The sequence below is a fragment of the Gorilla gorilla genome, chromosome 7 (genome assembly GCF_029281585.2).
Source record: "Gorilla gorilla gorilla isolate KB3781 chromosome 7, NHGRI_mGorGor1-v2.1_pri, whole genome shotgun sequence".
NCBI classification, from domain to species: Eukaryota; Metazoa; Chordata; class Mammalia; order Primates; family Hominidae; genus Gorilla; species Gorilla gorilla.
The window spans coordinates 100,337,903-100,352,773 of NC_073231.2; the positions used below are offsets into that span (position 1 = coordinate 100,337,903).

The 14,871-nt window shown below is 38.8% G+C and overlaps 1 protein-coding gene across 2 annotated transcripts in view; it reads right to left on the reverse strand.

Moving 5' to 3' along the window:
* Nucleotides 1-2,001: 2,001 nt before the first annotated feature.
* Nucleotides 2,002-14,871, reverse strand: part of VIRMA (vir like m6A methyltransferase associated) — a 65,391-nt gene continuing 52,521 nt past the window's right edge. For both annotated transcript variants that reach the window (XM_019032693.4, XM_055349401.2), the window contains exons 17-24: nucleotides 13,126-13,258; nucleotides 9,779-9,931; nucleotides 9,182-9,342; nucleotides 8,312-8,408; nucleotides 6,121-6,287; nucleotides 5,062-5,393; nucleotides 3,421-3,564; nucleotides 2,002-2,342 (exon numbers count right to left, since the gene is read on the reverse strand). In XM_019032693.4, the coding sequence (XP_018888238.1) occupies nucleotides 2,188-2,342; nucleotides 3,421-3,564; nucleotides 5,062-5,393; nucleotides 6,121-6,287; nucleotides 8,312-8,408; nucleotides 9,182-9,342; nucleotides 9,779-9,931; nucleotides 13,126-13,258 (1,342 nt within the window). In that variant the 3' untranslated portion in view covers nucleotides 2,002-2,187. The remainder of the gene's footprint in view (nucleotides 2,343-3,420; nucleotides 3,565-5,061; nucleotides 5,394-6,120; nucleotides 6,288-8,311; nucleotides 8,409-9,181; nucleotides 9,343-9,778; nucleotides 9,932-13,125; nucleotides 13,259-14,871) is intronic.

A 14,871-nucleotide genomic window follows, 5' to 3' on the forward strand; every position in this document is an offset into this window, starting at 1 on the left:
GGCTAGTCTCAAACTCCTGGGCTTAAGTGATCCTCTTGCCTTAGCCTCCCAAAGTGCTGGGATTACAGGCATGAACCACCCAACCTGATTTTAAATCCTGTTTCTACCATGCTTGAGTCAAGCTCTTCAACTTTCTCCATCTGTAAAATTAGGATAATACCACCTATGCTGGATTGTTATAAGGACTAAGTGATTTTTGCATGTAAGGGCTGGTCAACATGGTGGATTCCTTCCCTTCTCATTTATCTAGGACTTGTAGTCACTCAAGACATTTTAAATTTGCCTGGCATTAATTTGTTTCTACACTAATAATTTATTACCTTTATTGGCCTGAATTACTGGGTATTAACTCAAACAGCAAAAATAGCTTTCTGATATTTCTCAAAGATCATATCCAGCTTAATGCTAAAAAACAAACCAAGAAATTACGTTTCTATATATGGCCATGTTCTTATTTAAGAAACACAGTTACTTAAGAAACATTAACTATTTTTTACATGTATTTGTGTCAGACATTGGGGCAAATTTCGAATTTTACCTAATGTGTAAAATATATCTTTGGGGAAAATGAGCCTATTAGGTTTCAGGATCAAAGGGGATTTAAGTTATCTTGATGCAATGAGCTGAGTCTTGTGTTTCCCTAAATTCATATATTGAACTCCTAACCCTCAATGTGGTAGTACTAAAAGGGTGGGTCCTTTGGGAGGTACTGTGATTTAGATTAGATCATGAGGATGAGACTTTCATGGTGGGAACAGTGCCTTTGTAAGAAGAAAAAGACCCAAGAGCTCGCTCTCTCTCCAAGCAAGCACCAAGGAAAGACTATGTGAGCACTTAAGAAGGTAGCTGCATACAAGCCAGGAAGAGGGCCCTCACTGGAACCCAACCATGCTGACACCCTGATCTTGGACTTCCAAGCCTCCAGAACTTTGAGAAATAAATTTTTATTGTTTAAGCCACCCAGTCTATGGTATTTTCTTACAGCAGCTCAAGACTTGGGTTTTTCAAGGCCACTAGTTATGAAAAGATTGCCATAACCTTTCACCTAAACCTCTGATTCTTTACAGCTAAGCTTTTCTTCAAAGTGTTTTCTTAATGAAGATTGTATTCACTCACAAATAGTTCTCCAAAACAGAGATTGATAAAAGGATGGAATGAGACTCATACACTCCTTTTCTGATTAAGATAACTCTATATTTTATGCCACTTATATAGACTCAGTGTGTTAAGACATATCTTGGGGAAAATATGGCTACTTTCTCAAAGTTGTAAGCTTTATTTCTATGTATAAAGTCCAGCTTTATTAGATGTTTCTGATTCCCAAAATAATAGTATTAGGATATTCCTTATTTTAGGCTTTAAATAATTTGTATAATAAAATAGTGTCAGTAGGTCCAAAGCTGAAATGCAAAGTTCAGATTTCTAATACAAAAGAGAGGAGTATTTTGTTTCTTTTGGTACAGCCATGGTTCCCAAACTGTGTAGCAGGGCACCTTAGCAAATTAACATGGGTGCCACACAATATCTTAAAATTTTTGAGAAAAACATAGCAACACCTGTTGGACATCACATAAACTACTACTTTGAGGTAGTTTACATTTTCAACATTAAATAGCATTATATTCCTTTCTATAACAACATATCTTTACAAAACTGGGTTTTCAGCAGTTTGATAAAAAGTACTGTGCAAGAAGCAGAGGAAAAGAAAATGATACTGATTCCAAGGTTTGAGACATGCAGTGTCCACAGTTACTAGTGGTGATGATGTACATTCTTATTAAGCTGTTGGATCTAACTGCTTAATAAACACAAGTATTAGATATTTCTTTTGGACCAGGTATGCTGTGAAAAAAGTACTGAGGCACTAAATAGTGTCATGAGCTGAGAAAGTTTGAGAACATCTGTGCTATAGGCAAGAAAAATACAAAACATCATTTAGTTTTTCACCTAGAAATTTTCTAAATAAATAGTCATACAAAAAAGGGAAAATATATACAAACATACATACAAAGTTTGGATTTTTATTGAAATCTTGTTAGGTATCAAACAAAATCTGCTTTCTTCAGATAAAAATATTCTCTCAGATGTCTCCAGATAACTGCTAAGTCTAAATTGGTCCTTCAATGTCTTATTTTTATTGTCCTCGTGAAATGTTCATATACAGTTAAGATGTTCCCAAAAGGATTTTTATCGTGTAAAGGAGCGTACATGACGACCTCTACCACTGCCTCCACTAACAAACTTTCCTCTTGAGCCTCCACTGCCGCTATTTGCACTAGCCCAGGAAGGTCCAAGTCCCCCACGACCTCTAGAAGCACGGTCCCGAGGACTTGGGCGGTAACCTGTAAAAGAAAGAATACAGTTTTTAGTTCCAATGTCCTTTCTTTTCCAAGATTATAAATACTAATCTACGACACTGAGCTCAAACCAAGAATTACTCTATTCTCTTTTAAAGCTCACATGCAAGCACTGTGAATGGGCCAAAGATTTTTGAATTATACATTTTAAACAGGTAAACTATATGGTATATGAGAATTATATCCTAAATAAAACTATTATTTTTTAAAAATGTGCATTTGAAACCAAAAGCTACTTCTGATAAGTAAAATTCTGGACTAGATAAATGTTTTAAAAAAAAAAGGTTATGTGCTTACACACCTAAGACAATACTATAACCAAAAAAATATATGCTGTATAAAGGTATCTCTGTTATTAAAATACTTTGTGGTCAGAAAGATACCTTAAGCATTGGCTTTCATTACTGAAACATAAAAATAAGAGCACATCACCATGAAACTGTTCAGATTATACAAACAGTTCAGAAACTAAAAATTTGATTATTTTTATAGAAGATGTATATTGGGCATTCATTCAAGGATATAAACTTTAGAACTTTAAGTCTATACTCTAAAATATTCTCTTCCAGAATGAGAGTATAGTTGACCCTTGAACAACATGTGCTTCAACTGCCTGGGTTCACTTATATGAGGATTTTCTTCCACCTCTGCTACTCCTAAGAAAGTAAGACCTCTCCTCCTCTTCCTCAGCCTATGGAATGTTATGACCTTTATGAAGATCCACTTCCACTTAATAGTAAATGTATTTTCTCTTCCTTATGATTTTCTTAATAACATTTTCTTTTCTCCAGCTTATTAATTGTAACACATTATATAATATATATATAACATATAAAATATGTGTCAATCAACTGTTTATGTTATCTGTAAGGCTTCCAGTCAACAGCACACTAGGAGTAGTCAAGTTTTGGGGAAGTCAAAGTTATACTTAGATTTTTGACTGTGTGGAGCAAGGAGATGGGAAGATTAGCACCCCTAGCCCCCTCTGTATATGATATCAACAATTTTAAAGGAGGAATTTACTTCCCTTCTCTCAGCAATATCAAGTAGCAAGGATGTATACCTGTAGAACTAAGGGGTCGTAATGGTGGAAGAGGGCCTCTGTTAAAATTGCTCTGGCCTCCACGACTTTCATTGTAATTTCCTCGAGGAGTATTCTGAGCGCTCCAACTGGAGCCTCTTGTTCCTTCCCGACGACTGTAGTTTCCTAAACACAAACAGCACAATCAAAATCACTTTTTTCACAACTTCAGTTGGATTCTTTTAAATGACAGATTTTTCTTAATCTTCAAAAGAATGGAAAAGAAACTGAAATTCTGCAAACTGACTGTACTATATAGTGGCAACATCACAGTGGTTAAGAGCAGAGGCTCTAAAGCCAAACTGCCAGGGATCAAATACTGGTTCTACCACTTGTATTTATGTGCCCTGGTCAGCTGACTGACAATTTTCTCTTCTGCAAACTGGGAGTACTAAGAGAACTTGCCTCATGGGGTTGACGTGAGGTTATAATATGTAAAGTGCTTGTAACAGTTCCTGACACACCTAATCTAAGTGTTTGTTATTAATATAAACACAGATTCTCTTTCACTCTCACCCTCCTAACTCAGCAGGTATTAAAACATGTTTATCAATCCACTACTAAAGTATAATTTCTGTAAGTATCCCTAGTTTCTAAAATCTTGTAAGGCCAGGTACAGTGGCTCACGCCTGTAATCCCTACACCTTGGGAGGCCGAGGTGGGTGGATCACCTGAGGTCAGGAGTTCGAGACCAGCCCGGCCAACATGGTGAGACCCCGTCTCTACTAATAATATAAAAATCAGCCGGGTGTGGTGGCACATGCCTATAATCCCAGTTACTCGGGAGGTTGAAGCAGGAGAATCGCTTGAACCCAGGAGGCAGAGGCTGCAGCGAGCCGAGATTGCGCCATTGCACTCCAGCCTGGGCAACAAGAGCAAAACTCTGTCTCCAAAAAAAAAAAAATATTGTAACAATTTCAAACAGACTAAATATAACATTAGAAAACAAACAGATTAGGCAGATCAATGGTGAACTGCACAGAACAATCTTAAGAAAACTGTTAAGTATAATTGTGAAAATAATGTAAGGGTATTACTCAGAAAATGTATAATTCTCAATGTAAAAAGGAAAATAAGGCTGAGCACGGTGGTTCATGCCTGTAATCCCAGCACTTTGGGAAGCCAAGCGGGGGTGAATCACTTGAGGTCAGGAGTTTGAGACTAGCCTGGCAAACACGGCGAAAACCCGTGTCTACTAAAAATACAAAAATTAGTTGGGCATTGTGGTGCATGCCTGTAGTCCCAGATACTTGGGAGGCTGAGGCAGGAAAATCACTTGAACCAGGGAGGCAGAGTTTGTAGTGAGCTGAGATCACACCACCGCATCCCAGCCTGGGCGACAGAGCAAGACTCTTGTCTCAAAAAAAAAAGGTGGGGGGGAATAATTAGCCAAGACTTCTAAACTCATTATTAAAAGTACAATGCATGAAAGGTTCATTGAAAAAAAGTTTCTTTCTTCTATCCAATAGAGTACTCTGCAAACAGTACCACTAGTCCAGAGGTGGCTCAACTGCAGCAACAGGAAAACGGTTTATCTGAATCTCTTCCATCTAAATCACTTTCATTCAATATTTTAACATTCCAATATTCTAACCCGTTAGAAAATACATACTAATTAGTTACCTTTTGAAGCAGGTGGTGTGAAAAACCTATTCTGACTGTGGAAAGCACCCCGTCCTCCTCTATTGCCTGAAAACCCACCACGGGAAGAAATCTTCTGTGATACTTTGAGTGGCCGTTTTGGTGGAGGTATTCCATCTTGAGGAACCACTTCTTTACTTTCAGCAGCAACAAAGTCATCCACATGCATAGATGGTGGTCTACTTGTGTTCTGTTTTCTCTGACGAAAAATATCATGAGGTCGTATACCCTGTCCAAATCCTCCCCTGCCCCTTCCTCTTGGTGGTGGCACAACATGAGCTCTTTTGGCAGGTTCAATGTATTCAGATTTTCCACTATTAAAACAAAAACATGCCATAAAACATTTTTCTTTCAGATTTCTAGCAAAAATAATCTTTATAATACCCAAAATTATATTTCAATTTTTTTGTACTCCAATTCTGTTAACTTTGCAAGTATCTATCATACTTCTGGGATAATATAACAAACTAGCTAAGAAAGGTACTCACATTTCATTGTTATGAATAACAATGTTTTAAAATAATCCAGTTCACTTCTTATTCAAACCTTCCAAAATCTTGTAGAAAACAATATAACAAATGTACTGGGTATATCCTGGCCAAATTATTATGTTTAAATTTAAAAAATCCAAACAATGTTCATGATTCGAATGCTATGTTAATTTCCTTTCTAGTTTAATAGCATGTGTCTTTTTTTTTTTTTTGAGAGATAGAGTCTCGCTCTGTCGCCCAGGCTGGAGTGCAGTGGCGTGATCTCGGCTCAATGCAATCTCCACCTCCCGGGTTCACACCATTCTCCTGCCTCAGCCTCCCGAGTAGCTGGGACTACAGGCACCCACCACCACGACCAGCTAATTTTTTTATTTTTATTTTTAGTAGAGACAGGGTTTCAACATGTTAGCCAGAATGGTCTCGATCTCCTGACCTCGGCCTCCCAAAGTGCTGGGATTACAGGCGTGAGCCACCGCGCTCGGCCGCATGTGTCTATCTTAAAATACACTTACATGATGACATTTGAGATCTTCAGTGGAATAAATTTTACCTTGACGTTATAAAGGTCTCATGCTTGTGCTTCCCAAGTTTGAATCCTTTAGTAGTCTTGGTTCTTCCTGGAGATGATGGTTCTGACAAAAATGAGCGCTCTAATTCTGAGTGCAAATCAAAGTCACTACAGCATTTTTCAGAGAGTTCAATTAAGTCAACCTTTACCTGCAGTCATAATAATGAAACAAAACACATATTAAATGTAACTATTAGCATAACATTTGACTACAGAAATTCTTATTACCTATAAATTATATTTGCCTCTCATAAGAAATAAATTATAGATCTACCTCTTTCCCTCATCTTTTCAAAAAGCAAATGGCATTGGTAGTTTAAAAACAAACACACACACACACCTTAGTAATGCTACTTTTTTTGTGTGTGGCATTCTTCAAAGCAGGGCTATTAATCTAGGAGACCTTTGATGCCTGAGCAGGAAACTCAGTATTTGTCTATATAAATTAACACTGTAATATCTCCTGAACTTTTCCAAAAAAAGAATCTGAAAATAACATACTCTGCCAGCCTTATATAGTCAACATTTCTATTACAAAAAGATTCTGTGCCACAGATTCCCAAAAGCTCTATGCATTTAATGAGGTTCCCATCTAAGTTTAATTTCAGGGAAATCAACATTCAGTTTACTTAGGTTTTATTCAAATTTATCAAATATAAGATACCTAAAATTTCTCTAATCCAGAGGGTTACAATTATCATCACAAGACAGTTGTGATTCAACTTAAAGTTAAAAAATTAGTAACTTTTAACAAATATTTTATACCTGTGCTGCCCAACGTGGTAGCCACTAACATGTGCTTATCTAAATTAATCAAAATTAAATCAAAATAAAATTCAGTTCCCTAGTCATCCACATTTCAGTTGTACAACAGGCACATGAGGCTACTGTTTTGGACAGGGCAGACTACAAAATATTTGCATTATTGCATAAAATTCTACTGGAGAGGACAGTTTTAAAGAACGACTGAACAGCTTGCACTAAAAAGAAATTAATTTTTAATGCACTTTTAATTGAATTGCATGTGGTTTTTTAAAAAAGGAAAAGCAGCCTTCAACACACTAAATACAAATGTGAAGCAAATCATTCTCTTAGTTTTATTGTACATGATGAACACCAGTATGTTTCTTTGATAAAGAAAAGGAACAATGTACTGTATAATAAGATGTGGCTAAAATAATTCTCCTTACCACATCTCTGAGAAGCATAGAACAGACTGCAATAAATTTTAAATAGTTAATTATACTCTTACCTATTCAGCATTGTTTAAGAATGTCAATTCCCATTCATACTATACTATAACAAATACATTCTTCACAAGTTTCCAAACTGAGAGCCACACCATAGCACAACCATTCCTCTCCCTGAACCCAAATGCAAGAATAAACTGTTGTTTTTGGGATACTTTTCCCTGTTCTATACCCCGTCAATGTAAGAAAACAAAGTGCTTCATAGAACTTATGCAAAAGTGTGATTTTTCCCTTAAAAAAGTCACATTCTCTGGACAAATGTGGTGGCTCACGCCTGTAATCCCATCGCTTTGGGAGGCCAAAGAGAGAGGATTGTTTGAGGCTAGGAGTGAGACCAGCCTGGGTAACAGAGTGAGACTTTATCTATATTAAAAAAAAATTTTTTTTTGGCTGGGCATGGTGGCTCACGCCTGTAATCTCAGCACTCTGGGAGGCCAACGTGGGCAGATCACAAGGTCAGGAGTTTGAGACCAGCCTGACCAACATGGTAAAACCCAGTCTCTACCAAAAATACAAAAAAATTAGCCAGGTGTGGTGGCGCACGCCTGTAATCCCAGCTACTCAGGAGGCTGAGGCAGAAGAATCACTTGAACCCGGGAGGCGGAGGCAGTGAGCTGAGATTGTGCCACTGCACTCCAGCCTGGGTGACAGAGTGAGACTCTGTCTCAAAAAAAAAAAAAAAAAAATTAACAAAAAAATCACAACCTCAAAATACAGATCACTAACTAGAAAGAAGCAAAAAAAGCAGGAGAAAAAACTTTCTGGATGCCATAAAGTGGGCAAGTGGCATAAAAATAATGTAGGACTTGCTTCCAAGTAGACTTTAACAGCCATAAAATATGGAAACTATTATAATGCTAACAATATATAAAGAAACAGAGAAAACAATAACGTTTTTCTAAATATTTAGTAATAATTTATACCAAATCCAGATCTGTATCAATCTCTTCAGCCTGAAATGGAGTGAACCACATAGATTTCAACTGATCATCCATGACATCAGCAAGCACATAGGCAGTCCTGGAACAAGAAAAGTATCTGGTGAAAAGCAGAATTCTAAAATCAAATTTCAATTTTTTTTTTTGAGACACAGTCTTGCTGTTACCCAGCTGGAGCGCAGTGGCACGATCACAGTTCACTGCAGCCTTGATCTCCTGGGCTCAAGTGATCCTCCCACCTTAGCCTCCCTAGTAGCTGAGACAACAGGTGTGCACCACCACACCCAGCTAATTAAAAAAAATTTTTTTGTAGAGATAGGGTCTCCCTATGTTGCCCAGGCTAGTCTCAAACTCCTGAGCTCAAGCTATCTTCCTGCCTCAGCCTTCCGAAGTGCTGGGATTATAGTCGTGAGCCAACACGCCCAGTCTTTTAGCTTATCTTCAAGTAAAATCTGTGGAAGGTACAATTAAAATTATTACTTTCTGAAGTATTATTAAAAGTAGTACCTAAAAAAGAAACCCCCAAAAGCAATTAAAAATTAAGTATCCTCAAAAACAAATAACTTGAAAACTAATTCTGCTGTAACAAGTTTTGACCTTTCAGTAAAATAAAACAATGCCCTGATTTTATCTGCTAGCTTGTTTCTGTACAGCCTGCAAGCTAGCATGGTTTGTATAAATTAAAAAAAAAAAAAAAAAACTAAAGAAGAATACACAACAGAGGCTGTATGGCTTGCAAAGCCTAGAATTCTTACTATCTGGCCCTATATAGAAAAAAACGTTTGCTGGCACCCCCTAGACTACAGCCATTTTAAAACCAACAGCTATTCAATCATAAAACATTGTGTATTTTACCTATTGTTAAACAGATTCTGAAGAGATTCTGGAGCTGAAAGTACTGGTTCTACATCCTGGTCACTGAGAGGTAAAGGGTCACCTGATGACTCCAGCATCTGCTTAAGTCCAACTACACTGTCCAACAAAGAATCCAGATTGTCATCATCTTTTGAATGTTCCTAGATACAAATAAAGGCAGAATAAGAAAGTGCAGGTAAAACTTATGTCTGTAAACCTACTGACTCTTTAGTAGAAAAGGCTATATGTATTATTACTAAGAAATTTGGAACACTGTCCAGAAATTATTAACATTAAACACATTAAAATAAAACAAACACCAAAACACTTGTCATTTTATTTCTAAACAATAGCAGCAGAGGGTACCCTGCTTCCAAGGAACAGACAATTCAAAAAGTACTGTCTTCATGTACTCCTTAAAATTCATAACAGGATGGAGGACTTCACTTCAAATTATTAATTCAAAGAGTTACTTGAAATGGTACAAACACCCAGCTAAAGATTCACTATTTTAAAAAAGGTCACTACGAAATACTTGTACTAGTCAAACTGAGAGGAAAATAGGCCTTAGGAACGCGCTGTTTTTTTCTTTTTTACCAAAACAAGCTTCTCTAGTTCAAGGAACAAATTTTCTGGACTTTCTTCTTTGCTTTGTAGAAGCTGTTTTAACTCTGCAGCATTAATACTCATCGTCCGTGATGGATGAGCTCCCTCTACTTCCATGAGACCATTATCATCCCCACAGCATCCCTGTAAATGTCACACATAAGTTAAATTTGAGAACAGAGAAATTTACAAAGATGCATCCACACTTATTCATATTATCTAAGCCATATGCTGCAATCTTTCCTTCAATGTTTTGATTTTTACATCAGTACAAATGGCTAGTTTTAAGAAGGATTTAGATGAAAGGTGAAGTATGTTTTCTTTGAGTAAGACTCACAAAATATTTAAATAAGCAAACATATATTTTACTGGCACCAAGACTTTTCAACAAAATACCTAATGGCAAAACACTGGCAGTTGTAGGACATGTGACACACTGATTCATGCTCAAGAATAAAATGCTTGCTATAACAAAGAACTGATGAAACCTGAAATTATCTTTCTGAAGATAACACAAACAACTAAAGAAAACAGTAACTATCATATTTAAGACTATATTCTGTCACATAGAAAAGTTAATATTTTCTGCTTTAAAAAGTATGCTACATAATAAAGTGAATTCTGGAGTGATAACATTTCAATACCAGAAAATCCTTCTAGCAAAATAAATCTTGCTTCATGATAAGAAAACCATCCATATTGTCACATACACTTATAGTAGAGGGCCATATGCCTACCTAAACATTGTATAAAATCTTTAGCCTTGTTTTTTTGTTGCTGTTGAGACAGGGTCTCGCTATGTCACCCAGGCTGCAGTGCAGTGGCACAATCATAGCTCACTGCAGCCTTGACCTCCCCAGGATCAAGTGATCCTTGCATCTCATCCTCCCAAGTACCTGGGACTGACTACAAGCACGTGCCACCATGCCCAGGTAATTTAAAATTTTTCATATAGATGGAGTCTCACTATGTTACCTAGGCTAATCTCAAATCCTGGGCTCAAGCAATCCTCCCACCTCAACCTCCCAAAATGCTGAGATTACAAGTGTGAGCCACCTTGCCTAACCTGTTTTTCTTTCTTTCTTTCTTTTTCTTTTTTTTTCTTTTTTTTGAGATGGAGTCGCACTTTGTTGCCCAGGCTGGAGTGCAATGGCGCAATCTCAGCTCACTGCAACCTCTGCCTCTGGGGTTCAAGCACTGGGATACAGGCATCTACCACCAATCCCAGCTAATTTTTTGTATTTTTAGTAGAGACGAGGTTTCACCATGTTGGCCAGGCTGGTTTCGAACTCCTGACCTCGAGTGATCCACCCACCTTGGCCTCCCAAAGTGCTAGGATTACAGGAGTGAGCCACCATGCCCGGCCTATTTTTCTTATTTTAAGAGACGAGTTGGCCAGGCATGGTGGCTCATGCCTGTAATCCCAGCACTTTTGGAGGCTGAGGAAGGTGGATTGCTTGAGCCCAGGAGTTCAAGACCAGCCTGGGCAACATGGCAAAATCCCATCTCTACTAAAAATACAAAAATTAGCCGGGTGTGATGGTGCACATCTATAGTCCCAGCTACTCAGGAGGCTGAGGTGGAAGGATCACCTGAGCCTAAGGAAGTCAAGGCTGCAGTGAGCCACGATCACACCACTGTACTCCAGCCTGGGCACCGGAGTGAGACCTCGTCTCAGGAAAAAAACAGGGAGAGAAAGAGAGTCTCACTCTTTCATCCAAGCTGAAATACACTGGCACGATCATAGCTCACTGCAACCTTGAACTCATAGGTTCAAGTGATTTCCCCAACTCCACCTCCTGAGCAGCTGGGACTAGAGGCACATGCCACCAAACTAAGTAAGGCAGGCATATTAATGGCTTCTGGAATTGTGCTCATAATATACCATGACTTTGGAAAATACTAATGAGAGAAATCTTTTTTTTTTTTTTTTTTTTTTTTTTTGAGACGGAGTCTCGCCGTTGCCCAGGCTGGAGTGCAGTGGCGCGATCTCGGCTCACTGCAGGCTCCGCCCCCGGGTTCACGCCATTCTCCTGCCTCAGCCTCCCGAGTAGCTGGGACTACAGGCGCCCGCCACCTCGCCCGGCTAATTTTTTGTATTTTTAGTAGAGACAGGGTTTCACCGTGTTAGCCAGGATGGTCTCGATCTCCTGACCTCGTGATCCGCCTGCCTCGGCCTCCCAAAGTGCTGGGATTACAGGCGTGAGCCACCGCGCCCAGCCGAGAAATCTTAATTAAATTTTAACAATAAGATTTTAGAGTGGGGTAAATAATCTTTAATTCATATTTGTATGATAGACCAAAAATACTAAAGCAAAATAAACTTTACAGTTATCCCAAAATCACAACATCCAAAACAATCAGTAAATTAAGTAACAAAAATAAGTAAATAACAAAGAGACTAACAAAACTTCATTATTCTGAGTTGCCCTAGCAAGGTAACTCAATGTCATAAATTTTTTTCTTTTTTGAGACAGCGTCTTGCTCTGTCACCCAGACTAGACTGCAGTGACACAATCATAGCTAAGTTCAGTCTCCAACTCCTGGACTCAAGCTATCCTCCAATCTTAGCCTCTCAAATAGATGGGACTACTGGTGGGCACACCACGTCTGGCTAATTTTTGTTGTTTCTAAAGACAGAGTTTTGCTGTGTTGTACAGGTTGATCTCAAACTCCTAGGCTCAAGTGATCCTACCACAGCCTCCCAAAGTGATGGGATTAGAGGCACGTGCCACCACACTCATCTAAGAATTATTTTAAAATGAAGGCACTTGGCCAGGTGCGGTAGCTCATGCCTGTAATCCCAGCACTTTGGGAGGCCGAGGTGGGCAGATCACCTAAGATCAGGAGTTCAAGACCAGCCTGGCCAACATGGTGAAATCCCATCTCTACTAAAAAGGTACAAAAAATTAGCTGGGCATGGCGGCAGGTGCCTGTAATCCCAGCTACTCAGGAGACTGAGGCAGGAGAATCACTTGAACCCAGCATGTGGAGGTTGCAGTGAGCCGAGATCGTGCTACTGCACTCCAGTCTGGATGACAGAGCGAGACTATCTAAAATAAAATAAAATAAAATGAACTAAAGTGATCTTTTTTATGTTGGATATTTAATATATAAAGTGATTTAACTTACGGCAAAGTATTTCTCTTTTTTTCGAGACAGGGTCTCACTATTTTGCCCAGACTGGTCTCAAACTCCTGGCCCCAAGAGATCCTCCCACCTCAGCCCACCAAAGTGCTGAGATTACAGATGTGAGCCACCGTACTTGGCCAAAGATTTCAAATTTAAGAAACACCAAATACATACATACATATATACACAAACACACACATACTCACAATTGTGTCAGAGTTAAGAATTTGTCTCATAAATTCTAAAAATGAAGATGCAAGCTCTCCTGTGTCCTTACTAAATGTGCTGACCACTCGTTTCAGTAAACTATGCAGAGCACTACTGTTTTTCCTTAAAGAACTGTAAATAAAGAAAATAAAGAGAAGATATTATCTTAAAATATGAGCGTATAAAACTGGTATGATAAATGAACTCACTTCAGACAGAATAAAACTTACTCCATCATTTTTAAAAATGCTAAGAAGTACTTTGGTGTGTCTTTGTACACAAATATAACAAAGAACCGCCAATAGTTACCAACTCCTTTTAAAGCTAAGCTTCAAGATCTTAAAAAAAAAATTCCCCCAAATAATCATTTTATAAAATTTAACACAAGAGGCTGGGTGTGGTGGCTCACGCCTGTAATCCGGGCGCTTTGGGAGGCCGAAGGTGGTGGATCACTTGAGGTCAGGAGTTTAAGAGCAGCCTGGCCAACATAGGGTAACCCGGTCTCTACTAAAAAAAAATACAAAAATTAACGGGGGGTGGCAGCACACACCTGCAATCCCAGCTACTCAGGAGGAGGTGAGGCAGAAGAATCACTTAAACGATTGGGAGGCAGAGGTTGCAGCGAGCCGAAATCACGCCACTGCACTCCAGCTTGAAGGACAGAGTGAGGCTTCATCTCAAAAAAAAAAAAAAAAAACAAAAAAAACAAAAAACTTAACACAGAAAACTTGCCAGTTCCCTATTTATAAACCTTTTGGCCAGGCGCGGTGGCTCACACCTGTAATCCCAGCACTTTGGGAGGTCGAGGCGGGCAGATCACGAGGTCAGATCAAGACCATCCTGGCTAACACAGTAAAACCCCGTCTCTACTAAAAATATAAAAAATTAGCCAGGCGTAGTGGTGCACGCCTGTAATCCCAGCTACTGGGGAGGCTGAGGCAGGAGAATCACTTGAACCCAGGAGATGGAGGTTGCAGTGAGCCGAGATTGCGCCACTGCACTAGGCCTGGGCAACAACAAAGAGAAATAGATTAAATTCAAAAATAAAAATGTTAATGGAAAAAGCATGGGTTCAAAATTGGACTATACCAATTACTAACCACTACACACAATCTTTAAGTGAGTCATACTTCCGTGGTTTATCAAAAACTGGGGACCTATTAGAATGCCTAACATTTAAAAACTGGCAATACCAAGTTCTGGGGAGGATGAGGAGCAACTGGGGCTCTAATACACTGCTAATGGGAATGAAAAATGGTATCTCTACTTTGGAAAACAGTTCGGTAGTTTCTTTTAAGGTTAAACACACACCTATCATACAACCCAGTAACCCCACTCCTAAGTGTCTACCCAAGAGAAATGAAAACTGAGATTCACACAAAAACCTGTGTGCAAAGCTTTATTCATAACCACCAAAATTTGAAAACAACCCAGATTGCTAGAAAATTAGTCACCAATAAGAACTACATGACTCTAAGCATCTGTCAAAACACATAGAACTGTACACCATAAAACATAAATTTGACTAGATATAATTTTTAAAAAAATCAACAAGGGGTTGGGCGCAGTGGCTCATGACTGTAATCCCAGCACTTTGGGAGGCCGAGGCAGGCGGATCACGAGGTCAGGAGTTTGAGACCAGCCTGGCCAACATAGTGAAACCCTGTCTCCACTAAAAAAACAAAATATATACAAAAAATTAGCCGGGCATGGTGGCAGGCACCTGTAATCCCAGCTACTCGGGA